At 62.1% G+C, this 27950-nt stretch overlaps 2 protein-coding genes and 1 non-coding gene across 3 annotated transcripts; 2 read left to right on the forward strand and 1 right to left on the reverse strand.

Annotated features, from left to right (window-relative positions):
- The first annotated feature begins 75 nt into the window (after positions 1-75).
- Positions 76-24804, forward strand: PLXNB2 (plexin B2). Its single transcript, XM_049771536.1, has 40 exons — positions 76-147; positions 6984-7036; positions 7378-7613; positions 10055-11151; positions 11303-11485; positions 11574-11699; positions 12922-13022; positions 13096-13222; positions 13335-13488; positions 13941-14055; positions 14349-14457; positions 14532-14633; positions 14816-14908; positions 15176-15257; positions 15331-15491; positions 15586-15734; positions 15843-15951; positions 16038-16174; positions 16286-16456; positions 16585-16711; positions 17453-17680; positions 17766-17942; positions 18407-18546; positions 18632-18732; positions 18814-19043; positions 19539-19720; positions 19871-19937; positions 20049-20195; positions 20334-20490; positions 20596-20696; positions 21233-21317; positions 21423-21577; positions 21918-22078; positions 22167-22314; positions 23292-23356; positions 23451-23526; positions 23711-23785; positions 23879-24019; positions 24130-24403; positions 24437-24804. Exons 4-38 carry the CDS (start codon positions 10069-10071, stop codon positions 23981-23983), a joined length of 5529 nt encoding a protein of 1842 aa, XP_049627493.1. The 5' UTR covers positions 76-147; positions 6984-7036; positions 7378-7613; positions 10055-10068; the 3' UTR covers positions 23984-24019; positions 24130-24403; positions 24437-24804.
- On the reverse strand, positions 4965-6978 carry LOC126006168 (proline-rich proteoglycan 2-like). Its single transcript, XM_049771499.1, has 3 exons — positions 6786-6978; positions 6598-6712; positions 4965-5787 (listed from the first exon to the last, which is right to left on the reverse strand). Exons 1-3 carry the CDS (start codon positions 6976-6978, stop codon positions 4965-4967), a joined length of 1131 nt encoding a protein of 376 aa, XP_049627456.1.
- Positions 16893-16996, forward strand: LOC126008467 (U6 spliceosomal RNA). Its single transcript, XR_007495796.1, has one exon. It is a non-coding gene; the product is annotated as a U6 spliceosomal RNA (small nuclear RNA).
- Positions 24805-27950: the final 3146 nt, after the last annotated feature.

Genomic DNA, 27950 nt, shown 5'->3' on the forward strand with positions numbered 1-27950 from the left:
CCGCCGGCGGGGGCGGGGCCGGCTGCTCCCGCGCGCTCCGGCCCCTCCTCGGCCACACAAAGGCCGGTCTCCATGGCAGCGGCGCGGGCCGGAGCGCAGCGCCGATCGCGGCCCGGGCGCCATCGAGCCTCGGCGGCGGACGTGCAGGTACCGCGGGGGGGGCGCGGGGGCCCGGGGCCGCCGTGTCGTGGCGTGGCGTGTCGTGGCGGGGCCGCGGGGCCGGGGCGCGGCCGGCCGGGGCCCCGCGGGGAACCGGGGCGCGCGGCGCTCGCTCTGCGCGCTCGGGCCCTCCGCGCTCGCGCCTCCCGGTGCCCCCGCGGCCCAGGCGCGCTCGGGGCGGGCACGGGCGCCCCGCGAGCCTCGGGGTCCCTGCGGGGCGGGCCTGAGCCCGGCCGCTCCCCCGGCCCCGGAGGTGGGCGCACGCTCGCTGCGCTTGGAGGGGGCCCCGACGCCCCGCGGCCCGGCCTGCTCCCCCGGTGGGCCGGCCGGGCCTGCCGCCGCCGGAGCGAGGCTGTTCTGCTCGTGTTGGCGTGCGAGTGCGTTTGGGGGTTCAGCCCGAGTCCCCGGAAGTCCCGGAGCCGGACTGAGCGCCCAGCGCTTGGGCTCTGCCCCGCACCCTCTGGCTCCGCACCCCCGAACGTCTCCTCCTGCAGGAAGCCCTCCCGAGCGGGCCTTCTCGGCTAGACTCAGGGGTCCTGGACAGGTTGGGGGGTCTGCCGAGCTCCAGGGCCCCGAAGTTTCCTGCCACGTCGATGGGTTCCCCACCCCCATGTCTCCCAGCAACTTGGGAGAGGAAGGACCCGCCGAGGCTGAGTTGGAGTCACAACGACCTGGGGGTGAATCTGGACCCCAAGCTAGCTAGCAGGATGTTTTGGGCGCCGGGGGCTCTCGCGCAGTGCCTGCTTCCTCCACGGCATGAGCCCCCGCCGCGGCTCACTCCTTGCCCGGGACCCTCCAGCAGCTGGCTCGAACCGAGAGCCCCCTCTCCATTGTGGGGGCGCGGTGGCTCCGTGCAGGGTCCCGAGGGCAGCTGCAGGTGGGCTCCCCTCCCTCGCCGCTGCAACTGGCCCCAGAGAGGGTGAGGGGCCGGGAGAAGGACCGAAGGACCCGAGCAGAGGGAGGAGCAGGGGCCGAGGGCGAGGGGCGTCTGAGAAAAACAGGGTGAGGAATGTGAGTCCCTCCCGCCGGCCGCCTGCCAGGAGGAATTATTTTGGATTATCCAGCCATGTCCAGCTACCGAAGGGGGGCCGCGGCGTGGGAAGGATCCACTTCCGGGGCCGTGGGTGGGGAGCTGGGGGGCGGACAAGTCCGGGCAAGGCTGCTGCTCCTTCCCCCTCGCTCCTGCTCCACCGGTCTGCCAGGCGCTGGGCACCCTGTGCTGAGCCTGACTTGGCCCCAGTGGGCACCGCCGGGAGATGGGGGGTGTCCTGCGAGTGGTGGCTCTGCTCAGAGATGGCACACGGCCACAGCCGGGGGGGGGGGGCCACGGGATCGGCAGGGGACCCCCGCGTACCCCGGAGCTTGCACACCCAGCTCGCCCAGCCTCTCACGGAGGCGCACCCCTGTGACTCACTGCGGCTTCATGAAGTCCTGTGAGCCGACAGGTGGCTGGCACTGCCCAGGGTGGGACAGGGGATGCCATCCAGGTGGACCTCATGCTGCCCGCCTGTCCCCGGGGCTCGGCTGCCCAGACACATGCCCCTCGGCAGCCCAACCCCGTCCCCCTTGACTTTGGCCACGCAGCATTGCCCCGGAGTGAGAGTGCCAGAGAGGGCCCAGCCTGAGCCTCTGCCTGACTGCCAAGCCTCCAGCTTCCATCCCAGCCTCTGTTCTAGCCTCCATCCCAACCTCCACGCCAGCCTCCACCCAGTCTCCATCTCACTGTCCACCTCAACCCCCATCCCCACTACCCACCCCAGCGTCCACCCAGCGTCCTCCCACATCCCACCATCCTTCTTAGCCTCTGCACAGCCACAGGCTCCGGCTTGGGTGGCAGGAGCCCCAAACCCCTGAAGGGCCCCCTGCCCCGGGGCTGGCAGCTGTCTCTGCCCAGGATGCCCCGGGGCCTGGCCCTGGCCCAGGGGAGTGGAGCGGAAGAGATTGTCCTGGAAGGCGCCGGGTAGGGGCCATATGGCAACCCCCCCTGCCCAACCTGCAGGGGCTCTTGGGGGCCCGAGCTCAGCTCCCCGTCCTTCCTTCTGTCCTTCTCTAACGTCCTGTCGGCCCCCACAGGCAGTCACGCTGTCCCTTCTCACCCTGCAGGCACAGGGTGGTGGGGGGGCACTTTCTGCCTTGGGGGTAGACAGGGAGGAGAGGGAGACTGGGTGCGGGTGAGGAAGAACTTGGGGGGTGGGGGCAGGCTCGCGGCTCTTTGGGTGGGGCTGCTGCCCGCTGGGGTACCCGCTGCTCCTTGCTTCCCCTTTCTGCTTTCTGCTCCCATCCTTCCCCTCACCAGCTTGGCCCTGCTGAGCATGCCTGGCTCTGCGGTGGGGCTTCTGCCACCTCTCCCAGGCCTTGGGATGGTGTGGGGGGGGGACGACCATGCAGAGATAGAGGCCCCTTTAAAGCCTTCCCTATTCCGTTTGTGGCCCTCGGGCTCAGAGCCCCCTGTGCCCCTGGCGCAAGGAAGCATATGCCCGTGCTGGGCCTAGAGCCACATATTCCAAAAGTGCCACTTCCCCAGGAGCTCCGCTCCTGTGAACCCTGGGCTGAGGCCGGGTGTGGGGAGCCCACCTGGGTCCTCCAGCCTGTCCAGGTTCTGCCCTGGACCTGACACTTCCGGAGATGGCTGCCCCCGGGGCGGGGTGGGAGGACCCTTGCCACACTGCCTGCAGTTCCCGGGTGGAGCCTGGAGAAACCCTGATGTGCCAGAATGCAGCCCCAGGGCTGGGCAGGGCTCTCTGGGCAGCAGGAAGGAGGCCAGTTCGCTCTGGCCTCCCATGGGCACCTGTGTCAACACGGCCTGGCCTGGACGGCTGGGACACTTCCGGCCTGCCTGAGACCCGGACCCCTGGCTGTGCTGTTCATCCATCCATCCGCCATCCTTGGGCAGGAATACAGGAGCCTTGGGTGGGCAGATGGGCCACCCAGGGGCCACTCTAAGACCCCTCAGGGGGCCCGGAGAGAGAGCACTGCAGCAGAGTGTTTGCCTTGCATGCAGTCCACCCAGGAGGGACCCAGGTTCAATCCCAGCATCCCTGAGAGTCCCTGAACCTGCCAGGAGCCACTTCTGAGTGCAGAGCAGGAGGAAGCCCTGAGTACCGCTGGGTGTGGCCCAAAAACAAAAACAAAAACAGACCCATCAGGGCCCAGACAGAGGCCCCTGACCAAGCAGGACAAGGGCGAGGTCTGGCCACACTCACTGCACCTCCCTGGCTCTCTGCCCTCCCCCCCCCCAGTTTCACTCTGCCTGGCCTCCCTTCTCTGCCCAGTACCCCACGCCCCTCTCCAGTCTCGGTCACACCCACTGCAGCCTCTGATCAGATCTCCCCGCCCCACCCCACCCTGCTGTGCCCACTCATGGGCTGCCTCCTTCCTGCAGCCCTCCCTGCTCTGCACGCACTGGCACTCTGGCTGGGGTCTCTCCTGCTGCCCACTGCCCGAGTGCTGGAGTTATGCACCCACGTGGTAGAGATGCTCACGCTGCGTCAGGATCCATCAGCATCGCTCACATGTCCTGTGATTCTGTACATGTGCTGACATGTGTGGTGTAATATGTGTGTACCTGTGTACCGGCACACCCACACCCACACACGTGCTGCCGTGTGTAGTGAATCATGTGGGTTGGTTTCCAAGCATCGTCACCCTGTGGCAGCGTGCATATGTTACATGTTAGCGTGTGCGATCACCACACACATGCTCTTGCATGCATTCACATGTGTGCTGTCATGCACCCTCCTGATACGGTCGCATGTGTTGTGTGTTAGCACTTGTGACCCTGTGCATGTGTGCTATGTCATATGTCATATGTTCACACACATGCTGTCATGCGTCCTCAGGATATGGTCGCACGTGTTTTGTATGAGCACATGCAATCGTGTTCTACTGTGCTCACACACGTCACCATGTGTCCACACATGTGTTGTCATGCACCCTCACATTACAGTTTTGTGTGCATGTGATTGCTGCACTCTGCAGCCACGCATGCTCGTACATGTGCTGCTGTCATGGTGTCTGCTCATGTGCCACACGTGTCCCTACACATGTGTGGTCACATGTGTGCGCTGCAGCTGGCAGGGCGCCCCTCGATAATTGTGGGGTTCTTCCCCGGGAGGAGGCAGGCCGGGGTGACAGTGATGGGGCGATTACAGGCTTCGCTCCTCATCTCCAGGGCTCCCCACCCCAACCCCTGCCTCTGGCTGCCTGGACCAGCTGGGGGGCTCTCAGGGGTTCCCTCGGAGGGGGGCCCAGGGGACAGAGGTTGCGCTGGCCCCTCCCAGGGGTCCCCAGGCTGAGGAGCCCCGACCTCCCACCCCAAAAGAGGGGCCCGCCACAGCACCAGCTGCTCCCTGCTTCACGGTGGGGGCTGATGGGGTGGCCCAGGGCTCCTGGGACCTGTGGGAGAGGGAGCTGAGGGGCTGCGTGTGAGTTGTCTCTGTGCTCGTGTATGCCTGCTTGTGCGGGCGTGAGTCTGTGCGTGGGTGTGTGTGTTCGTGTATGCGTGTGGTGGTTGGCGGTGCCCTGCCCTACCTTGCCCTGGGCCCCTCGTGGGCCACCCAAACTGCCCTCGGGTGCCTGTGCAGGCCGTGCTGGGGAGGGACAGGGGCAACTGGCCAGAGCGAGCGGCCTGGGGGGCGGAGGAGGGGCCGGCTGACCTGGGCGCGGGGAAGCGGGGCTGCCCGGCCGGGGCGCCTCGGGAGCCCCCGGTGTCTGGGGCGGCCCTGAGACGGGCCAGGCCTCGGATGGGGGCGGCGGCACCGGGAGGCGGGCGGTCCCCGGGGAGGCGCTGACGCAAGGCCCCCGCGTCAGAGTGTCCCGCCCCGCCCCTGCGCGGCGCCTTCCAGGTGAGTCGGGCCAGGTGAGGCGCGGGGACGCCCGGTCCGAGCCGCGGGCGGGGCACGGGGCAGCTGCCGTCGGCGGACGGGCCGGGCCGGGCCGGGCAGCCAGGAGCCCCGGGGTCCCAGGTAACCGCCCCTCGCCCCATCCGCCCCTCCCTGGCGCTCGCTGGCCCGGCCAGCCCCGTCGCCGGCCACGCCGAGGGCCCACAAATTGCACCTTGGCATCTTCCGCTGCCCTGGGGCAGGGAAGGTTGGGGAGCGGTCACCTGCGCCCCACACCGCGCCGGATTCTCCCACCCACTCTGTTCCCGCGGTGGCTGGCTTGGCGGGGACCCTCCTCTTTGGAGTCGGTGTCTGAAGCTGCTCCTGCGGCGCTCCAGGCAGGCTGGCAGGGATAAGGACTTCTCCAGGGCTTGGGGCACCTGAGACCCTGTGACTCCTGCCCTCCTGCTGGCATGTCAGTGGAGGAACTGAGTCACGGGTGCCCCGAGTACAGCCGCATGGCATGGCATGGCTAGCTAGAGGGTGGCCGGGTGTGGCCCCACAGCTTGGGGTGCCGCAGGTCTTCTGAGCATGGAGGGTGGGCGGGTGGGCAGGACAGCGAGTTCCCTGGCGGGGGGGGGGGGTCTGGGCTGTGAGCTCAGGAAGTGTCTGAGGGACAGTGCTCGCACGCGTGTGATGGCAGGGCTGCGGAGTGAGGGCGCCGGAGGCGTGCGAAGGGTCCTGGGGCATGTGAGAGGGGTCCTCGGGGCGTGGGTCTGCATCAGGCCCCCCCTTGTGCCGCTGGGGCCTGGAGGCAGGAGGGTCCCCACTTTCTCATGGGCACTTGGGCCTGGCCCTGAGTCTGCCTGTGGACTGACCTTTGCCCCCTCCACAAAGGCCGCCTTGATGCACCCGGCCAGCAGGTCTCTCTCGGGTTAACCCTTCCTGGCACTTCCTCTCCACCAGGTGTGAGACCCTGGTGCCCCTTGGGAGGACCCTGGGTTTCACCCCCAGTTTTTGCAGGGGTGCGGGGCTGGAGGGCACAGCCAGGCCGTGGGAGGAGCCGGGTAGACCAGGAGAGGCGACTCACGGTCGTCGAGGCAGAGTGGCACCGGACTCTCTCATTACTGGTGTTCAGCCTGTGATGAGGGGTGCTCTGGTTTTGTGTTGTTTTAATGAGCAAAGTTTTTGGAGTTTTGTTTTCTTTTTCTTTTTGGTTTTTGGGCCACACCCGGCGGCGCTCAGGGGTTACTCCTGGCTGTCTGCTCAGAAATAGCTCCTGGCAGGCACGGGGGACCCTATGGGACACCGGGATTCGAACCAACCACCTTAGGTCCTGGATCGGCTGCTTGCAAGATAAACGCCACTGTGCTCTCTCTCCGGGCCCCAGTTTTTGTTTTTCTTTTGCTTTTTGGGTCACATCCGGTGGCGCTCCTGGCTCCACGCTCAGAAGTCACCCCAGGCAAGCTCCGGGGACCCTGTGCGTGCAAGGCAAACACTCCTCCCTGGGCTATCGCTCAGGCCCCCACCAACGCAGTTTTTATGCCGCCCCCGCCGAATCCTGGCAGATTAGGAGGAAATCAGCAATTAAAGTGCCTCCGCACGCGCACACACACACCCACGACGGAGGCCTGTGCCCCGGTCATTCTGGTCCCTCTCCTGGGCTGCCCTCTCGGCGACTCCGGGGTGACTCCCCAAGGCCGGGGTGGGCTGCCGAGTCCCCTTGACCGGAACTGGCAGAGGAGGGCCTGGGGCGTTGTGGGGTGAGCGGATACCTTGTAGCTGGCCGGCAGGTCTTCTCGCTACCATGTAGCAGCCCCTGCCCGGTCCCCAGATATAAAATGTAGCGGCTCCTGCCTCGCTTCCCTGAACGAGCTACAGTGTCCAGGGTCCCCAACACGACAGTGTAGCCGCGGCTCCAGCCCCGGGTCCCAGCCACGGGTCCCAGGGATATGATGGTCCTTCCCGAGGCGGGCAGCTCACTCCACCTGATTTCCATTTCAGTTCGGGAATGAGGCTCCGCGCAGTTCAGTAACTCGCCCAAGGTCACACAGCTAGTAAGTAGCACCCGGGTGGGTCATCATGGGTTCAGAGGAGTTTTACCTGGGCTGCGGAAGGGGGTGGGCAGGGCCTCCTGCATTGCATGTGTGTGTGTGTGTGTGTGTGTGTGTGTGTGGTAGTTGGTGTTTGTTTTGGTGCCACACCCAGCAGCACTCAGGTTACTCCTGGCTGGCTGGAGAGATCCTATGGCAGATACTGGACGTAGAACCCGGGTCAGGTCAGCTGTGTGCAGGGCAAACATTCCTCCTCCCGCTGCGCTATCCCTCAACCCCTGCATTGTGCTTTTTGTGCCAAGCTCCCTCCTCTCAGCGGTGCACTTCTTCCTTTTTCCTTTAAGGAAGCTAACCTGGCTTTCAAAGCAGCAGGTGCTTCGGTCCACTTCGAAAACGGAAACAGCTGCTCCTCTGCTCTGGCCACCGCAGTGAAGTACCTGCCTCTGAGGGTCTGGCTGAGTGGCGGCACGGGCTACAGCTACGTGGGGGGTCACGGGCAGCGTGATAGCGTCTGGCCTGTTTCCTCGAGGACCTCCATGCGGGCCCAGAGCAGAGACTAAGCCACACACCTGGAGCCTCGGTGAGTGGGGACCCGGTCCCCTGGGGAAGAGACAGTGGACACACTCCATCAGTGTTGGTGCGCCCCTCACTGACATGCTCTCGACCCGGCCCTGGCCCGTGCCAGGGAAGTCAGTTTGCTGGGGTGGGCGGGAGAGGGCGGGTGCCCGTGCACTTTCCCAGCCCGCCTGAGTGTCTGCGCTCCGGGTAACTTCTTGGAAGTGTGCTCCTGGCTTGAGCCAGGAAGAAGCTGGCTGATGCCCTTGAGGAAATCCCCTGCAATGAGCAAGGGGGGTCCCTGGCTGCCTTCAAAACAGGAAGCTCCGTTCCAGGAACTGTTAGGGCAGGAAACTTCATGACCCTTTGTGACCGTACCAGGCGCCACGCGGGTCAGGTGGGGGATCCAGTCAGTGCTCCTGGTCGGGGCAGGCCGGTCCAGGAAGCTTGGCTCGGGCCCGTAGTCCTCCCGAATTTGAGGGATCCTGAGGCCCCCTCAAGCCGGAAGAGGCGCAGAGGGATTTCTCGGGCTGGTCTTGGCAAAAGCCAGGCATGGGGGGGGTGCACATTTCCTGTACAGTTACCCACACACACACTCGCTCGCCTCAAGTTCCAGCTCATGGTCACCTGGGACCGACTCCCCCGCCCTGCCCTGACCGTACCCCCCTTGCCACCCCCGAGCCCCTCCTCTGCACCGCCCTGCTGCCTGCCTCCCTCCCTCCCTGCTCTGGGAACATTCCATTCATTCCCGGGTCCCTCGGTGGCCGCAGCTTGACTCCAAGCTGGGCCAGAGCGAGCAAGCAGGCAGGCAGGCAGGCAGGCAGGCGGCACTGGATGGATAATGGTGAGCAGAGCTGATCTCGGTGGCCAGGGCCCCTCCCCACTCCGGCAACTCTGTGCTGTGGACTTTGGGCCTTGGAAGGGTCCGATGGGGAGGCCCAGGGGCGGGCCCTCTGCTGAGCTAGCTGTGTGGGAGTCCCAGTCCACCTGGACTGGGTCCCTCACTCCTCTGGGTCCTGGCCCCCCACAACACAGCCTCCTGTGTTGCCCAGACTCTGCCCATCCACGAGGGGGCTTGCGGCCTCTCCCTGCCTCTGAGAGAAGCACCGTCTTTGCCCAGGCTGGACACCTGGAATTCTTTTTTGCCACTGCTGTTCCCTGTGGGTGGTGATGCAGCCGGAGGCGGGCTCGGGGCCGAGGGGCCACGCCAGTACAAAGCCTAGAGGACCAAGAATGACAGACAGACAGATGAGGGCTCTTGGGGAATTCTTTGCCCAGTGGCGGTAGCCAGCTGTGTGGGGGTCTCTGCTTGTTCCCGCTGAAAGAAGTTCACCAGAAGATGGAGTTCAGCCGCAACTTCTGCTACCCAGCACACCCCAGGGAGGACTCGCTAGGGGTGGGCTTGCAGCAGGCAGGGCCAGTGCTGTCCTCAGAGTCACCCACACAGCATCCGGGGTGGGGACAGGGACTCGAGCCAGAGGGATCAAGGTCCTTGGAGCAAGGGCCAGGAGAGGGCAAAGAACCGCTTCCTGCAAACAACCCTCCAGGATCATGTTCTGAGTCCCTCTCACCCGGCCCTGCCCCACAGCTCAGCTCAGTGTGTGCTGCTGGAGCCCAGCTCAGCCCCGAGGGTGACAAGCCAAGCCCCCTCCAGTCTGTCCATCTGTCTGTCTGTCCTCACTCCTTCGTGCCTGGGGGCAGCGGGCCTCTTCTGTCATCCTCCAGGGAGGGTCCCCGAAGGGCGTGCGAAGGCTATTAATAGTACCCAGGCGCCTGTAGCCAGCAGCCTGCAGCTCTTAGCCCTCTTTCTCCTGTAGCCCTGGGATCCTGCTGTTTGTATGTCCCAGGGTTGTCAGACTGGGAGAGATAGACTGAGAGATAGCATGGCAGTAGGGCATTTGCCTTGCACACAGCCAACCCAGGACGGATGGATGGTGGTTCGAACCCGAGCATCCCATAGGGTCCCCTGAGCCTGCCAGGTGCAATTTCTGAGTGCAGAGCCAGGAGTAACCCCTGAGCACCGATGGGTGTGACCCCCCCCCTTAAAAATTGATTAAAGCAGGGGCCGGTGAGGTGGCGCTAGAGGTAAGGTGTCTGCCTTGCAAGCGCTAGCCAAGGAAGGACTGTGGTTCGATCCCCCGGCGTCCCATAGGGTCCTCCCAAGCCAGGGGCAATTTCTGAGCGCTTAGCCAGGAGTAACCCCTGAGCATCAAACGGTGTGGCCCCCAAAAAAACAAAAAACAACAAAAAAAATTGATTAAAGCAGGGTTGTCAGACAGCCTGGACTGAGGGCTGGGGAACTCTTCCCTTACCCCAGAACCCAGAGCTTGCCAGGATGGGCATTGCCATGCCATGCCAGCCAGGGAGATGTGCTTTGAGCTGGGTGGTTGTGTTCTGGCTGAGGGGGTTTAAACAAGGTTCTGTTCTCTGATGCTTCTTCCGCCCTCTCCGCCCCCATCCCCACAGGGTCCCAGGGGGCCATGGCTCTGCTGCTCTGGACCCTGATGCTCCTGGGCCTGGCATGCCCTGGTGCGGGCCTGCGGTCCCGGAAGCCGCTGTTCTTCCGCAGCGAGACGGAGCTGAACCACCTGGCGGTGGACCGTGACACGGGCGTGGTGTACCTGGGTGCCGTGAACGCGCTGTACCAGCTGAGCGCCGACCTGCAGCTGGAGCAGCGCGTCAGCACGGGCCCCAAGAGGGACAATAAGAAGTGCACGCCCCCTATCGAGCCCAGCCAGTGCCACGAGGCGGTGGAGACGGACAACGTCAACCAGCTGCTCCTGCTCGACCCGGACGGGCAGCGGCTGGTGGAGTGCGGCAGCCTCTTCAAGGGCATCTGTGCCCTGCGGGCGCTCAGCAACATCTCCACGCGCCTCTTCTACGAGGATGGCAGCGGAGAGAAATCCTTCGTGGCCAGCAACGACGAGACCGTGGCCACCGTGGGGCTGGTGGCCACCATGAAGGAGGACGGCAACAGGCGCGTGCTGTTCGTGGGCAAGGGCAATGGCCCGCACGACAATGGCATCATCGTGAGCACCCGCCTGCTCGACCGGGCGGATGGCCGGGAGGCCTTCGAGGCCTACACGGACCACGCCACCTTCAAGGCCGGCTACATGTCCAGCAACACGCAGCACTTCGTCGCGGCCTTCGAGGACCACGACTACGTCTTCTTCGTCTTCAACCAGCAGGACAAGCACCCGCCGCGCAACCGGACGCTCCTGGCACGGATGTGCAAGCACGACCCCTTCTACTACTCCTACCTGGAGATGGACCTGCGCTGCCTGGATGCCGGTTCTGGCCCCGGCCCTGACGCCGCCTTCTCCACCTGCCTGGCCGCCTCCGTGGCTGCCGCCGGAGCCGAGCCGGTGCTGTACGCGCTCTTCACTCGTGAGGGCCGTAATGGCGGAGGGCCCCGGGCCGGCCTCTGCTTGTTCCCGCTGAAAGAAGTTCACCAGAAGATGGAGTTCAGCCGCAACTACTGCTACACGAACCAGCGGGAGGCCGCCCGGGACGTCTTCTATAAGCCTTTCCACGGCGACATTCAGTGCGGCGGCCATGGGCAGGTGGGGCTCGTAGGGTTCCAGGCACAGGCCGGGGGTGGTGTGGGCAGGTGGGGCACCTGTGGTCCCAGGTGTGAGGATACAGATGCACACGGGCATGGGGCACTGGCTCAGGGGTCTGGGCATTGGCACCTGCTGACCTCTTGGTCCCCAGGAGGCCAGTGAGAACTTCCCATGCGGCTCGGAGCACCTACCCTACCCACTGGGGAGCCGGGAAGGACTCACCTCCACATCCGTGCTGGAGCGCGGAAGCCTCAACCTGACGGCGGTGATGGTGACCGAGGAAAACGGCCATGCTGTGGCTTTCTTGGGCACGTCGGATGGGCGGATCCTCAAGGTGAGGCAGGCGGGCACTCATGGGAAGCCTGGGGGGGAGGAGGCCGAGTGCCCCCTTTGGACCAGCTCTTATGCCTGCCTGCCTGCAGGTGTACATGGCTCCCGATGGCAATGCCACCCAGTATGGCTCTATCCTGGTGATGAACAAACGGATCAAGCAGGACCTGGTGCTGTCTGCGGATGGTGCCAGCCTGTACGCCATGAGCCAGGACAAGGTGGGCAGCTCTGGGGAGCAGTAGGGATGGGCATGCCTCCTCTGTATGCCCTACACGCATCGGGTCTCCAGGGCTCCATGAGCCAGCTTGACATGGCTTGTGGGAGCTGGTTCTGGAGCCCCTCAAGGGGCCAGAGCAGTACCCAGAATCTTGTGGTGGTGATGGGGCAGTATTGGAGAGAACGAAGCCAGCCTGACACCATGGATTTCGCCCTACAGGTGGGGGCTGGCAGCCTGTTCATGTCTGAGGATGTCTTTTTTTTTTTTTTTTTTTTGGTTTTTGGGCCACACCCTGTGACGCTCAGGGGTTACTCCTGGCTATGCGCTCAGAAGTTGCTCCTGGCTTCTTGGGGGACCATATGGGACGCCGGGGGATCGAACCGCGGTCCGTCCTAGGCTAGCGCAGGCAAGGCAGGCACCTTACCTTCAGCGCCACCGCCTGGCCCAGGATGTCTTAATTAATTAATTAATTTTGGTTTTTGGGTCACACCCAGCAGTGCTCAGGGGTTCCTCCTGGTTCTTTGCTCAGAAATCACTCCTGGCAGGCTCGGGGGACCCTATGGGATGCCAGGATTTGAACCAATAACCTTCTGCATGAAAGGCAAATGCCTTACCTCCATGCTATCTCTCTGCCCATATTATTTTTAAACTTTATTGATGGATTGGTTTTTTGCCCATTGGTTACTCCTGGCTCTGTGCTCAGTAATCTTCCCCCACAGGTTGGGAGCTCCTATGGGATGCCAGGAATCAAACTGGGTCCCTCCAGGTCGGCTGCTTGCAAGGCAAACGCCCTACTGCTGTGCTTTCTCTCTGGCCGGATGTTTTGTTTTTATTTGTGTGTGTGTGTGTGTGTGTGTGTGTGTGTGTGTGTGTGTGTGTGTGTGTGTGTTTTGGGAGGGCCACACCTGGTGGTGCTCAGGAGTTACTCCTGGCTCTGCTTTCAGGGGCTATTCCTATAGGATGCCGGGGATTGAACCCAGGTCGGCCTTCCCCACGGGGCTACAATTCCAGCCCCTCGGAGCCTCTTTTGAGGGCTGCTCTCACCCCTCAGCCCTACCCCCAAGACATGCTTGGGAACCCGGGGGCTGCTGTTTGCCCAGTTTCAGCCGTGACCACCCGCCCATGCGATCGTGGGCTGGGCCCAGGGGTCCTGCCCTTGCAGCTTCCCAGCTGGTCTCGGTGGCTCGTCGGGAAGGTGCCGACTGACAGCTGCCTGTCCCCAGGTGTTCCGGCTCCCCGTGCAGGAGTGCCTGAGCTACGTCACCTGCGCTCAGTGCCACAGCTCACAGGACCCCTACTGCGGCTGGTGTGTCGCTGATGGACGGTGAGTGCCGGGCGGGACCAGGACAGCTGCCCGAGTTGATGATGCCCACGCTGAAGCCCCCCCTGCCCTATAGATGCACCAGGAGGGCTGAGTGCCCGCGGGCCGCCGAGCCTGGACACTGGCTCTGGAGCCGTGAGGAGTCCTGCGTGGCCATCACCAGAGCGCAGCCACAGAACATGAGCAGGCGAGCTCAGGGCGAGGTGCGCCCTCTGCAGGGGGCCGGCCGGGCGGGGGGGGGGGGGGGCGGGGGGGCGGGGCGCCTCTGGTCTGGGCACACACAGGCCAGGACAGCCTCCTGCCTCACCCACCCAGGTGCTGCTGACCATCAGCCCCCTTCCGGCCCTGAGTGAGGACGATGCGCTCCTCTGCCACTTTGGGGACTCGCCGCTGCAGGCTGCCCACGTGGAGGGGGACACAGTGGCCTGCTACTCCCCAAACAGCATTCCAGCCACACCTCCCGGCCAGGGTGAGCCCCACCCTCCTCCTGTGGCACCTTCCTTCCTGCTGCTTCGTTCCTTTCCGCTCAGCACCTTTCGGGTGCCAGGCGGTAGCCCTGCCCCCACCCCTGCCCTGTGCCATGGGACACACGGGGCGGGGCGAGTCTGCGGGTGCCCCGCCTGTGGTGCACTGAGGCCGGTGGAGGAAGCGCGCTCGTGCGCCAGGCACCTGGCAGCCATGGTGCCCCATGCTGAGGAAGCATGACCTTGGTGGCTGCCGGTGTGAGGCCACAGTTTAGCCAGGACCAGCTCCTAAGCCCTCATGCCCTCCCTGCCCGGTCCTGAGCAGCCTTTCCACCTCCAGCCTCTGCAGGCCATGGGGACGCCCTGGGCCAGAGGGTTAGGGCTCTGTTGGGGGGGGTAGCGATGCCAGGCTTCCTTCCCCGCCTCTGGGTGACACGTCCCCACCTGCACTCCACAGACCACGTGGACGTGAGCATCCAGCTCCTCTTCAAGAACGGCAACGTCTTCCTCACTTCCCACCTGTACCCCTTCTACGACTGCCGGGAGGCCATGAGCCTGGAGAAGAACCTGCCGTGAGTGTGCATGGAGTGTAGCCGTGTCCATACTTCTTGACCACGCTCCGCTGGCCACGCCCATCGGACAGGCCACACCCACTCCCCTATGCACCTCTTGCCCTTTTTGTCTGTTTTTTGGGGGTCACACCAGGCAGCGCTCAGGGGTTCCTCCTGGCTCTACGCTCAGAAAAGGCTCCTGGCATGCTCAGGGGACCAAATGGGATGCCGGGATTTGAACCACCGTCCTTCTGCATGCAAGGCAAATGCCTTACCTCCATGCTATCTCTCTGGCCCCTCGCCCTCTCCTTCAGGTGCATCTCCTGTGCCAGCAACCAGTGGACTTGCCAGTGGGACCTGCGCTACCACGAGTGCCGGGAGGCCTCCCTCAACCCTGAGGAAGGTGTCATCCGTGCCCACATGGTGAGGGCACGTCCTCCACAGCACCCCGGGCCAGGTTCCCGAGGGCTTTGCCACTGACTGGTCTTCCCCTCCAGGAACACGACTGCCCCCAGTTTCTGGACCCCAGCCCGCTGGTCATCCCCATGAACCACGAGACGGACGTGACCTTCCAGGGCCAAAACCTGGACAGCATAAAGGTGGGGGCTGCGGGCTCAGGCTGAGGTTCTGCTCGGGTCCCCCCACCTGGATCAGTCGCCCACCAGAGCTGTCCATGCCGTGGAGGGGGGGAGGAAACGGGCGAGGTCCCTGTGGGTGCTGCGGGTGGTGGTGGGGGCTATTGGTAGGCCAGCCCGCAAGGGCCCTAACTGGCTGTCTATAGGGCTCCTCCCTGTATGTGGGCAGCGAGCTGCTCGGGTTCGAGGTCCCAGTGAGCATGCAGGAGCCCGGAGTCTTCTCCTTCAGGACCCCAAAGGTACCTACCACCTGGGGTGGGCACTGCTGTGACCTTCACAGCTTGAAGAGGGGTGTGTGTGTGTGTGTGTGTGTGTGTGTGTGTGTGTGTGTTTGTGTGTCTCATGAGTGAATATGTGTTTATATCTGTACGTGAGTGACTGTCCTGTGATCTGTGCACTCCACGAACATGTGACTGAGTGTTCCTGAGTCCCATGGACTCTGGGGTTGCTTTCGGGGACTTGGGGGGAAACAGCAGATACAGCCTGTCTGTCCCCTGTGTCCCCAGCTGTCCTACGACACTAATGAGACACTAGCCTTGCACCTGTACGTCAAATCCCATGGCAAGAACATCGACAGCAAACTCCAAGGTAGGCGTCGGCCCGGATGGCCTGTGGCGGGGCCAGTGTCACAGGCCCAGATCTGACCGTGCTCTCTCTGCAGTCACGCTCTACAACTGCTCCTTCAACCGAAGCGACTGCAGCCTGTGTCTGGCGGCGGATCCCGCCTACCACTGTGTGTGGTGCGGCGGGCAGAACCGATGCCTGTACGAAGCCCAGTGCAACAACGCCACCTCCGAGTGCCCGCCGCCTGTCATCACCAGGGTGAGCTTGTCCCCCACCGAGCTGCCCAGACCTCGAGAGGACTTGGGTCCCCACCAGAACACGTCACTGAGCTAGCTGGACTCTGCCTTTGCAGATCGAGCCCAAGACGGGCCCACTGGGCGGGGGCATTCGGGTCACCATCTTCGGGTCCAACCTGGGTGTGACGGCGGACGATGTGCAGAGGGTGACCGTGGCCGGCCGCAGCTGTGCCTTTGAACCCGAACATTATTCCGTGTCTACCCGGTGAGCGGCTGTGCGAGGCGGGCAGGGGCTGGGCGGGGGTGGGGGTGGCGGGGAGCACGGTTTTGGCATTCCATGGAGCATCTCAGAACTGTGCCTTCTTATTTTCAGCATTGTATGCGTCGTCGAGGCCATAGAAACATCCCTCACGGGGGGCGTCGAGGTAGACGTCAATGGGAAACTTGGCCACTCGCCGCCACACGTCCAGTTCACGTACCAAGTTAGTGCTTGGCCATGGGTAGGGGTGGAGGGGGCAGGGGGACCCTCTGGCCTTGGCCTGACCCATTGTTGTCCCTCTTCCAACAGCAGCCGCAGCCCCTCAGCGTGGAGCCTAAACAAGGCCCACAGGCGGGGGGCACCACACTGACCATCACTGGCATCGACCTGGACACGGGCTCTCAAGAGGATGTGGACGTGGCCATCAGAGGCATCCCCTGCAAAGTGTAGGTGCCGCCCACCCTGCAGGGAATGGCGGGGGACAGAGGTGTTGTCTGGGGACGGCGGGACCTGGGGAAAGAGGCCTAGGCCCCCTGACACGTGCCCCTGCCCTACAGGACACAGTTTGGGCCTGAGCTGCAGTGCGTCACCGGCCCGCAGACCACCCTGGGGGAGATGCCCCTGGAAATCTCCTACGGGGGCAGCCTGGTGTCCAACCCCAACGTCACCTTCACCTACCGCGAGAACCCCGTGCTGTGGGCCTTTAAGCCCCTACAGAGCTTTGTGAGGTGTGCCCTGCATCCCCGCTGCCTCCCACCTACTGGCAAGGGGCCCAGAGCTTCCCATGGAGCCTCGCCCGGGGGTGGCTGAGGGGCCCGTGGGAGCAGGCCCACTCAGACCCTGTTCCTGCTCCCAGTGGCGGCCGGAACATCACTGTGACCGGGCAGGGCTTCGCCCTCATTCAGAAGTTCGCCATGGTGGTCTTGGTGGACCCCCTGCAAACCTGGCGGCAGCGGCGGGAGGCTGGACCCCAGCAGACCACGGTCAGTGCTGGAATCGTTCAGAGGAGGGGATCCCTGTATCCAACCAGGGTTAGTTCTGGGTCACTCAGAGTGGGGACCCCTTTGAACCACCGGGTCAGTCCTGGGGTTCCTCAGAGTTCGAGACCGACCCCTATGTCCCACCAGGGTCAGTGTGGGGGGATCCCTTAAAACCACCAGGGTCGTGCTCGCTTCCGCAGCACATATACTAAAATTGGAACGATACAGAGATTAGCATAGCCCCTGCACAAGGATGACACGCAAATTCGTGAAGCGTTCCATATTTTTTTTTGTTTGTTTTTTTTTTTGGTTTTTGGGCCACACCCTGTGATGCTCAGGGGTTACTCCTGGCTATGCGCTCAGAAGTTGCTCCTGGCTTCTTGGGGGGACCATATGGGATGCCGGGGGATCGAACCGCGGTCCGTCCTAGGCTACCGCAGGCAAGGCAGGCACCTTACCTCCAGCGCCACCGCCCGGCCCCTAGCGTTCCATATTTTTAGGAAAAAAAATTAAAACACCAGGATCAGTGCTAGAATCATTGGGGGGAACCCCTGTAACCCACCCACCATAGTCAGTGCTGGGGTCACTCAGTCTAGGGACCCTGCAACCCACAGGATCATACTGGGGTCACTGCGGGGGCCGGACACCCACGGATGCCGTGGTCAGTCCTGGTGCTGCCCACAGTGGGGGTCTGGCCCTCGGTGGCACGGGTAGGGTGCAGGTTCTCACTAGCCTCCCCCACAGGTGACGGGCACAGAGTACGTGTTCTACAATGACTCCAAGGTCGTGTTCCTGTCCCCTGCGGTGCCCGAGGAGCCCGAGGCCTACAACCTCACCGCCCTTGTCCAGATGGATGGGCATCAGGCCCTGCTCCGGAGCGAGGCGGGCACCTTCGAGTATGTGGCCGACCCTACCTTCGAGAACTTCACAGGCGGCGTCAAGAAGCAGGTCAAGAAGCTCATCCACGCTCGGGTGAGGCCCCGTGGGGTCAGGGTGTCTCCCTGTGGGCTGTGGGGGTTGGGCAGGCATGGGCACAGCCCACCCACCTCCTTTCCAGGGCACCAACCTGAACAAGGCCATGACGCTGGAGGAGGCCGAGGCCTTCGTGGGTGCCGAACGCTGCATCATGAAGACGCTGACAGAGACGGACCTGTACTGCGAGCCCCCCGAGGTGCAGCCCCCGCCCAAGCGGCGGCAGAAGCGGGACACTGCCCACAACCTGCCGGAATTCATTGTGCGTGGGACAGGCCTGCTTTGGAGGGCTAAGGAGGGCTGATTGGGGACCTGAGTGCTGGGTGGGGCAGGCCCTGGGAGCCCAGTGTGTTGGGGTTCGGCTATGAGCTAGAAACAGGACTTGGAAGCTAGCTGATCATAGTGGGGGCAAAACTAAGTGACATTATACTGGAGTCAAGACTATTAGCTGATGGCGCTGGAGAGATAGCAGAGCGGTAAAGCATTTGCTCTGCCTGGCATCTCATATGGTCCCCCGATCCTGCCAGGAGTAACCCCTGAAAAAACAAAAAAGTACTGTTAGCTGAGTAGATTGGAGGGCGGGTCTAGGTGGCTGATTCCAGGCCGGGAACTGAGCCACTGCCCTCTGGCTGTAGGACCTGGGACTGTCCACCTGGGGTTAGAAGCGGGCGATTGGCTCTCCTGGGCACACCCGTCCATGCTAAGCCCACTTTGCCCTACACACAGGTGAAGTTTGGCTCTCGGGAGTGGGTGCTGGGCCGCGTGGAATATGACGCTCGGGTCAGTGACGTGCCTCTCAGCCTCATCTTGCCTCTGGTCATCGTGCCTATGGTGCTGGTCATTGCAGTGTCCGTCTATTGCTACTGGTGAGTGCCCCCACCAGGCAGAGGCCCAGCCCCAGGGCCAGCCCCTCTGGCCAGGTCCCAGCAAACCCCTCCCTGTGTCCCCCAGGAGAAAGAGCCAGCAGGCAGAACGCGAATATGAGAAAATCAAGTCCCAGCTGGAAGGCCTGGAGGAGAGCGTGCGGGACCGCTGCAAGAAGGAGTTCACGGGTGAGTCTGGGAGCCCGGCCACGGGGGCACGAGGGCGAGCCGGCAGTGAGGGTTCCGGGCCTCACACCTGCCGACCCACAGACCTGATGATCGAGATGGAGGACCACACCAACGACGTGCACGAGGCTGGCATCCCAGTGCTAGACTATAAGACCTACACCGACCGCGTCTTCTTCCTGCCCTCCAAGGACGGCGACAAGGACGTGATGATCACGGGCAAGCTGGACATCCCTGAGTCTCGGCGACCAGCTGTGGAGCAGGCGCTGTACCAGTTCTCCAACCTGCTCAACAGCAAGTCCTTCCTGATCAACGTGAGCGCCTCAGGGGTGGATGGGGCTGGACCTATAAGACGGGTGGGTGTAGGGATGTCTAAATGGCGGGCATGGTCTGTAGGGTAGGCAGGTAGGGATGGTGGGCGTGGTGTGCAGGTGCGTGGGCGGGGCCTGTTTAGGCAAGTGGGTATGATCTGCAGATGGGCGGGGCACGTATGGGCATGGAGTGCAGGGCCTGAATATGTGGGCATGTCCTGCAGGGAAAATGTGATCGGTGGGCAGAGCTTACATGGTAGCTGGCACCTTTGGGGTGGGGAAGAGGCCTGAGCATGTGGGCGTGTCCTGCAAGGGATAGATGGTCGGTGCGTGGGGCTTACATGGTAGCTGGCACCTTGGGGGTGTGGGGCGTGGCCTGCAAGGTGGCTGGGGCTGCTCCTAGGGGACGAGTTGGCCGGTAGACAGGGCTTACGTGGTAGCTGGGACCTGTGGGCGGGTGGGGCGTGTCCTTTCCGGCTGACCCCGCCCACCCCACAGTTCATTCACACCCTGGAGAACCAGCGCGAGTTCTCAGCCCGCGCCAAGGTCTACTTCGCGTCGCTGCTGACCGTGGCCCTGCACGGCAAGCTTGAGTACTACACGGACATCATGCGCACCCTCTTCCTCGAGCTCATGGAGCAGTATGTGGAGTCCAAGAACCCCAAACTGATGCTGAGAAGGTATGTGGGGGCGTGGGGGGACGACAGGTGGGGACCGGGCGTTAGGTCGGTCGATGCCCACGGGGTCTCCCTGCAGAGGCATCTTTCGGGCTGGGGGCTGGGTGAGGAGGGATGGAGAGTCACACATGGGTGAGACCTCTGCGCCCCCAGGTCTGAGACGGTGGTGGAGCGGATGCTGTCCAACTGGATGTCTGTCTGCCTATACCAGTACCTCAAGGTGGGCCCCTCTGCCGGTGACTGGGGGAGGAGAGGCCGGCAGTGCACCCACTCGGTGGTCCCCACCGCCACCTCGGTGCAGTGTCTGAGGCTGGGTCCCTCTTCCTTCCAGGACAGTGCTGGGGAGCCCCTATACAAACTCTTCAAGGCCATCAAGCACCAGGTAGAGAAGGGCCCAGTGGACGCCGTGCAGAAGAAAGCCAAGTACACGCTCAATGACACGGGGCTGCTGGGGGACGATGTGGAGTACGCGCCTCTGGTGAGCACTGTGCCCCGAGTGCGTGCGGGGCCCCGGGCTTGTCTGCTGAGCTCGTGGCACGTGGAGAGCATGTCAACTGAGTTGGTGAGGCAGAGGCAGCGGCACTGGGGGTGCTCAAGAGCATCGCCCCTTCCACAGACAGTGAGCGTCATCGTCCAGGACGAAGGACTCGACGCCATCCCGGTCAAGGTCCTGAACTGTGACACCATCTCCCAGGTCAAGGAGAAGATCATTGACCAGGTGTACCGCACTCAGCCCTGTTCCCGCTGGCCCAAGGTAGACAGTGTGGTTCTAGGTGAGATCCGGGACAGCGCTCTGCCTGATGTGGGGTGGGGGCTTCCTGTCCCGGGGCCGGGTGGGGCGCGGCTACAGTGAAGGCAGTTGGGCTGTGTCCTCCTAGAGTGGCGTCCAGGCTCCACTGCGCAGATCCTGTCGGACCTGGACTTAACCTCTCAACGGGAGGGCCGCTGGAGACGCATCAACACGCTGATGCACTACAATGTGAGACCCTGCCCTGCCCCGGATCCCCAGCCCTGCCCCAACCCAGGCTCCACCCAGTCTTGCTTTGTTCTGTTTCGTTTTGGGGGCCCTATCCAGTAGGGCTCAGAAATGGCTCCTGGCTTGGGGGACCATATGGGACGTTGGGGATCAAACCCAGGTCTGTCACGGTCAGCCAAGTGCAAGGCAAACTCCCTAGCACTGCGCTGCGGGTCAGGCCTGCCTACCCTGAGCTCTGCCCACTTCAGGACCACACCCCAATCATTAGCCACGCCCCAGTCCGGAACCCGACTTGTTAGTCGGCCACGCCCCAATGCAGGCCCCGCCCAGTCCTGAGCTAGGCCCAGGCCCTGCCTGGCCCTCAGCCCCATCCCAACCTACGGAGCCCTGCCCTACCTTAAGCCCCGCCCAGTTCAGAGACACGCCCCAACCATAAGCCCCGCCTGCTCTCTGGCCACTCCCCCGAACAGGCCCCGCCCAGTCCTGGGCTGTACCCGATCCCTTCCCAGCCTAAGCTCACCTCCGTGCGCGCTCCCCAGGTCAGGGATGGAGCCACCCTCATCCTCTCCAAAGTGGGGGTCTCGCAGCAGCCTGAAGACAGCCAGCAGGACCTGCCCGGGGAGCGTGAGTCGCCTCCTCTTGCCCTGGACTCTGGTGCTAGACCAGGGTAGGGTGGGGGAGCCCCCTGCTTTGCCCCGCCCTCGGTCCTTAGTTTCTCCGATCCCACAGGTCACGCCCTTCTGGAGGACGAGAACCGCGTGTGGCACCTGGTGCGGCCCACGGATGAGGTGGACGAGGGCAAGTCCAAGCGGGGCAGCATGAAGGAGAAGGAGCGCACCAAGGCCATCACGGAGATCTACCTGACGCGGCTGCTCTCCGTCAAGGTGGCCTTGGGGGCCGGCAGGGTGCTGGGCCCTCTGTCCCCAGGATCTGAGCCTTCCCCCTGCTCCTCAGGACCCCTCCCTTTGTCCGAGGCTACGATCCCTCCCCCAGGACCCACTCCCAGCTTGAGTCCTCCCTAGGACTCCTCCTCTGCCAGCCTCTGAGTCTTCTTTTAGGGCCCCTTCCCAACCTCTGAGTCTTCCTCTAGGACCCCTCCCCTAGCCACAACCCTCTCCCATCTCCTTGGCCCTTTTCTCTCCCCTTGCCCCCAAGACCCCTCCCCTCAGGCCGAGTCCTCCCCTAAGACCCTTCCCCCCAGGCTCTAACCCCTTCCATCCCCAGGGCACACTGCAGCAGTTCGTGGACAACTTCTTCCAGAGCGTGCTGGCACCGGGTCACGCTGTGCCGCCCGCCGTCAAGTACTTCTTCGATTTCTTGGACGAGCAAGCGGAGAAGCACGACATGCGGGACGAGGACACGATCCACATCTGGAAGACCAACAGGTGGGACTGACCGCGCGCAGGCCGCTGCGCCCCCAGCCCACCCCGTTCAGCCTCCCCCTCCCCTCACTTCCCTGTCATTCTGCCTCAGTTTACCGCTGCGGTTCTGGGTGAACATCCTCAAGAACCCGCACTTCATCTTCGACGTGCACGTGCACGAGGTGGTGGACGCCTCCCTGTCGGTCATCGCGCAGACCTTCATGGACGCCTGCACGCGCACCGAGCACAAGCTGAGCAGGGTGAGTGGGGGGCCTGGGGACAGGGTCGAGGGTGGGACCTTGTGGATGTGGATTTCTGAGTGGGTCTGTCTGGGTGGGGCATCATCCTGGGTGGGTGGGGCATCCCAGGTGGGCAGTTCTATGGGTGGGACATCCTGGCATCCTGGGTGGGTGGGTCTCTATAGTGGTGTATCCTGGGTGAGTGGGGCATCCTGGCTGGGTCTGTATGGGTGTAACATCCTGGGTGAGCATGCCTAGGTGGACGAGTATAGGTGTGACATTCTGGGATGGGTCTGTTTGGGTGGGGCATCTTGGGTGGGTATCTCCAGAGTGATAGAGCTGGCCTTTGACATAGATAGCCCTGGGGGTAGGGGAGGCAGGTAGGCAGGGCTTCCAAGATGCCTAAAATTGAATCTGGTACTTGCAGAAAGTCTACAACCCTCAAAACTTACTTAAATTTAAATATTTAAATAAGTGGAATATGTTAAAATTTTAAATATATTTAATTGGATAATAATGAAAGTTATTCAAGTTATATATGCAAATATGACATTAATATTTTGAGTATATTGAAATTTAAACATGTTTGATTTTGAATATATTAATATGTTGACTAATATTGGAAATACATTTATATACTTCCAATATATTAAATTAAATGAAAAAAATCTCATTACACTTATATGATAAAAGCAAATCAAAATGACCTCATGCCTATGGGAATGATCTACATCAAGGCAAGAAACAAGTGCTTATAATTGTGTGAAGAAAAGAAACCCTTTAATACTTTTGGAGGGAACATAAAATTCTCTGTCCTTTATGAAAAACAAAATAATTTGTAAAATGTTCTAAACAAACATGTATGTATAAATAAAAAAAAGAAAGTCTACAACCCTTTCCCCCTATGGACAGGGAAAGGGGCCATTAGTGGCCATTAGTGGGCATCCAGGTTGGCATGGGGGCCTCCACCTCACTCTAATCTGCACTCTCATCCTCAGGACTCCCCCAGCAACAAACTTCTCTACGCCAAGGAGATTTCCACCTACAAGAAGATGGTGGAGGAGTGAGTGATGACGCCCCTAGACCTCCACACTGCCCCCTGCCCCCCCCCCGCCCACCCTGTGTGACCCCCCCTCACTCCACGCCTGTCCCCGCAGCTACTACAAAGGGGTCCGACAGATGGTGCAGGTCAGCGACCAGGACATGAACACGCACTTGGCAGAGATTTCTCGGGTAAGGGGGCGGGGGGTGCGTGACCTCTGCCCCTTCCTAAGATTGAGTAGGGAGATGCCAGCGGGTAGGCCAGGGGAGAGTCAAGGATGTGCTGGGACTCGGGGGGTGCGCCTCTGTCCCTCTGTGTTTGCCCCCCTCCCTGTCTCTCCTGTCTGTAGCTCACCCTGCCCCCTCCCTTCCCCAGGCCCACACGGACTCCCTGAACACCCTTGTGGCTCTGCACCAGCTCTACCAGTACACACAGAAGTACTATGACGAGGTAGGTACTTGCCACTCGATACCTGGCTCTGGGGATGGGGCTAGGTGCCGCCCGCCCCCAGCTGGTGCTCTGATGTGACTCACCCCTCCTCAGATCATCAGTGCCCTGGAGGCGGACCCTGCGGCCCAGAAGATGCAGCTGGCCTTCCGCCTCCACCAGATCGCGGCTGCCCTTGAGAACAAGGTCACAGACCTCTGACCCTCACCTTGTCCCCATGGATGGTTGTGGACACAGGTGTGTGGTGGCCCGGGGCTATTTGCTTGGGGTGATTCATGGGACGAAGTTGGGCTTGCTAGGTTCAGTCTCTCTCTGTCTCTCTCTCATTCTCTCATTCTCTCTCCCAGTAGAGGAATAGCCCCTGGTGGGCAGGCGTCTGAGTGTGCACCCAGCAGGGAGAACCCGTTCAAGGACTACACCAGCACCAACTCCCTCCTGCAGAACCAGCGTCCGTCCGGCGGCAGCGGCGTCTTGTCCAGTCAGTCTCCAGCGCGAGCCCCTCGTTCGCAGATGTGCCTTAGGCGGGTCCTGGGGGCCGAAGCCCCTCCCAGCACCAGCAGCCATCTCACAGGCCTGGGTTTGCCACTTTGTGTGTGTGTGTGTGTGTGTGTGTGTGTGTGTGTCTGTCGGGGGGTGGGGGGGGTGGTCAGTCAGTGCCCACAGCCCCCCGGGGTCCGATGGTCCGGCCTGCCCCCTCCGCGAAGGCAAGGCGGAGAAAATGCGGTACGAAGCCTCCCCACCTCGCCTGGCCCGCCTCGCCGGGCACCGCCTCGCCGCCCCGCTCACTCCTGGCCCCGGGCCCCACCTCCAAGGTCCAGCTAGACGTCAGACGTCGAGGCCCGAGCGGCCAGACTGGGGGAGCCCCCTCCCGGCCTGTCAAACAGGCGCTCCGAGGCCCCTGCCAGGTCTGGGGAGCCTCGCACAGCTCCAGGATCCATCCCCGTCCGTCCGTCCGTCCGTCCCTCCCTCCCTTTTGTAAGTTTTAACGTGAATCAAATACAGCTGTCTTTTTCACTCTGCTACCGGCCTGTGCAGTGCTCCTCCTGCGTTGCTCCGCCGCTCACCCTGCCCGGGCCCCACGCCCAGGTGGCTTTACCTGCATCCCGCTCTGTGGCCTCGGACGGTTGGTGGATGGAGATGGGTGGGGAGGCAGCAGGCACCACAGCCTTCGGGATCAGCCAGCCTGGTGCCAACCTTCTCCGCCCCGCCCCTCTCGGGCTTTGTCCGGCGAACCAGGTGTTTGGGCGCCACCTGCTGGGCATGCTGAGAACGCCCAGTGGCGTTTCCCCACGGGCAGGAAGACCCCATGAAAGCTGGCCGACACCCCCAGGCTTGTGATTTGATCCCCCCATAGTGGGCTTTGGGAGTTTTTCTTCTATGGGTAGGTTAAAAAGTAGGAGTTAGAGTGCGGGGAGATAGTACAGGGGTTCAGGCACTTGCCTTGTACAGACCCAACTTTTTTTTTTTTTTTTTTTTTGGTTTTTGGGCCACACCCGGTGACGCTCAGGGGTTACTCCTGGCTATGCGCTCAGAAGTCGCTCCTGGCTCGGGGGACCCTATGGGACGCCGGGGGATCGAACCGCGGTCCGTCCTAGGCTAGCGCAGGCAAGGCAGGCACCTTACCTCCAGCGCCACCGCCCGGCCCCAGAAACCCAACTTTTTTTTTTTTTGTTTGTTTGTTTGTTTGTTTTGGTTTTGGGGCCACACCCGGTAACGCTCAGGGGTTACTCCTGGCTATGTGCTCAGAAGTCGCTCCTGGCTCGGGGGACCCTATGGGACACCGGGGGGATCGAACCGCGGTCCGTCCAAGGCTAGCGCAGGCAAGGCAGGCACCTTACCTTTAGCGCCACCGCCCGGCCCAGAAACCCAACTTTTAATCCCCGGCTCCACATACAGTCCCTGAGCACTGTCAGCAGTGACCCCTGAGCACCCCTGGGTGTGACCCAAAGAAAAAAGGAAATGAGCAATGGTATTGGAGTGAAAGGAGTGGCCGGGTGCTGATGGACCAAGGGTGCCCGCCCGTTCCGCTGTCTCTGCTTCTGCTTCCCCCTTTTCTCCCCAAACTTCTTTTTCGTGTGTGTGGGGCACACCCAGTGGCGCTCTGAGATCACTCCTGGCAGTGTTCGGTGGACCATATGTGATGCTGGGGATCAAACCGCGTCAACAAAGCCCTCCCGGCTGTGCCATTGCTCCAGCCCCTCCCAAACTTCTGGGAGAAGGGGAGTTCTGAGGCTGGAGCAGCCGTAGCACCTCCCAGCTGTTTCCAGGCACCCTCTTCTCAATAAAGGCAGGTGCCCCTAACTGGCTAAAGGGGAGACTGGGGGTTGGGTTGGGTAATATTCTGGGTGAATGATCTGCAGTAGAGGGTGAGGAAGGGGCAGACAATTTCTGGGGGGAGGTGCCCCACCCCGCCCTCTGCTCAGCCCCACGGCACAGGGATGGCTGCGAGCACTGCTCCCTGTTCCCTGCGGGCACCCCCTGTGCCTTCTGCTCAGAAGAAAGGGCCCTGCGGCACTCCCTTCATAGCCTGCCAGACCTGGGGGCTGCCCCAGCGCGTCTGGCATCTGCCCAACCTCCTACCGCCCAGCCCATTGGGCACCGCTGCCAGGGTGCAAAGAACACAGGCCCCAGGGTAAGGGCTTCGCACAAAAACAGGGTCTGTTGCCATGGCGACGCAGCCTGGGGGCGTGGTCTGTCAGCTGCAGTCTGAGTGGGCGTGGTCTGTGTCCATGGGGATGAGGGGTGGGCATGGCCTGTTGTCATGGGGATACGGTCTGGGGGTGGAGCCTGTCGCCAGGGGATCTAGGGCCCACCCCTCACAGACAAGGATCCTGGGTGCGGTTCCCGGCCCATGCCCACACACTGCGATGGCCTCGGAGCTTCTGTGTTTCATGTGTGTTTTGGGGCCTCCCAAGTGGTGCTCAGGACTCTCCTCAGTCCAGGGGATGCTTGGCCATTGTCCAACCAATCCAGTGTTCCAGGCTTGAGGAGCGCCGGGATCAGTGCTGTGCTGGGCCCCAAAGGAAGAAGGGCCTGTGACTTCATGAAGTGGACCCCTGGCGCCCAGACTTTCTCCACAGCTCCGAGTTTGGAGTTCTAATCTTTGCAGAATTAGGACTCTACATTATAAGAACTCAAATTTGAGGCCGGGGAGATAGAATTGGGGTGAAAGCCATTGCTTTTCATGCTGCTAATCTGAGTTCCATCCGGGTCAGCATACACGGTCCTCAGAGAAGAACGCCCGGAGTGATACCTGAGCTTAGAGTCTGGAGCAAACCCTGAGAATGCTGGGTGTGGTGCCGAAGTCAAAACAAAACAAACAGGGCCCGGAGAGATAGCACTCTTGCCTTGCAAGCAGCCGATCCAGGACCAAAGGTGGTTGGTTCGAATCCTGGTGTCCCATATGATTCCCCGTGCCTACCAGTAGCTATTTCTGAGCAGACAACCAGGAGTGACCCCTGAGCAATGCCGGGTGTGGCCCAAAAACAAAACAAACAAAACAAAATTCCAAAACAATCAAGATTTTCCTGCAGGAGAGATGGCTCAGAGTTAAGCACATTTTGCACGCAGGAGGCCCTGGTTCAGTTTCAGGCGCTGGGTTGGCTGTAGGGAGCTCTGCAGCCCCCGTGGGTGTGGTCGGGCCACAAAAAAACAAACTATTTCGGTTTGTTGACAAAGAGATTGGAGAGATAGCTGTGGGCTACTGTTTTGCATGAGGCAAAACAATCCTGTCATTCCATGTGAGACTCCTGAGCACTTCTGGGTATGACACAAAACCAAAAGACTATGGGGCCTGAGCATTAGCGCAGCAGTATGGCGTTTGACTTGCATGCAGCTGACTCAGGACAGACCTGGGTTTGATCCCCAGTGTCCCATATGGTCACCGAGCCAGGAGTAACCCCTAAGCGTCACCGGGTGTGGCCCAAAAACAAAAAATATAAAAGGCTGCAATGATGTGGCCAGAGCATTGGTGTAGCTGTAGGGCGTTTGCCTTGCACGCAGCTGACCCAGGATGGACAGCACTTCGATCCCTGGCATCCCATATGGTCCCCACCCCATGCCTGCTAGGAGTGATTTCTTTTTGTTTGTTTGGTTGATTGGTTTTTGGGTCACACCCAACAACGCTCAGGGGTTACTCCTGGCTCTACGCTCAGAAATCGCTCCTGGC

The sequence above is a fragment of the Suncus etruscus genome, chromosome 4 (assembly GCF_024139225.1).
Source record: "Suncus etruscus isolate mSunEtr1 chromosome 4, mSunEtr1.pri.cur, whole genome shotgun sequence".
Taxonomy (NCBI): domain Eukaryota; kingdom Metazoa; phylum Chordata; class Mammalia; order Eulipotyphla; family Soricidae; genus Suncus; species Suncus etruscus.

Bases quoted from the DNA above. Each gene is read 5' to 3' on its own strand.
- LOC126006168 (XM_049771499.1), bottom strand. From the start codon at position 6,978: ATGGAAATCAGGTGGAGTGAGCTGCCCGCCTCGGGAAGGACCATCATA. The intron at 6,713-6,785 runs GTAGCGAGAAGA...CTCCTCTGCCAG, and splicing joins CGGGCAGGGGCTGCTACATG to TTCCGGTCAAGGGGACTCGG. The intron at 5,788-6,597 runs GTGTGTGTGTGC...TCCTGCCTCCAG, and splicing joins GGCACAGGCCTCCGTCGTGG to GCCCCAGCGGCACAAGGGGG.
- PLXNB2 (XM_049771536.1), top strand. From the start codon at position 10,069: ATGGCTCTGCTGCTCTGGACCCTGATGCTCCTGGGCCTGGCATGCCCT. The intron at 15,258-15,330 runs GTAGGCGTCGGC...CTCTCTCTGCAG, and splicing joins CATCGACAGCAAACTCCAAG to TCACGCTCTACAACTGCTCC. The intron at 22,079-22,166 runs GTGGGACTGACC...ATTCTGCCTCAG, and splicing joins CACATCTGGAAGACCAACAG to TTTACCGCTGCGGTTCTGGG.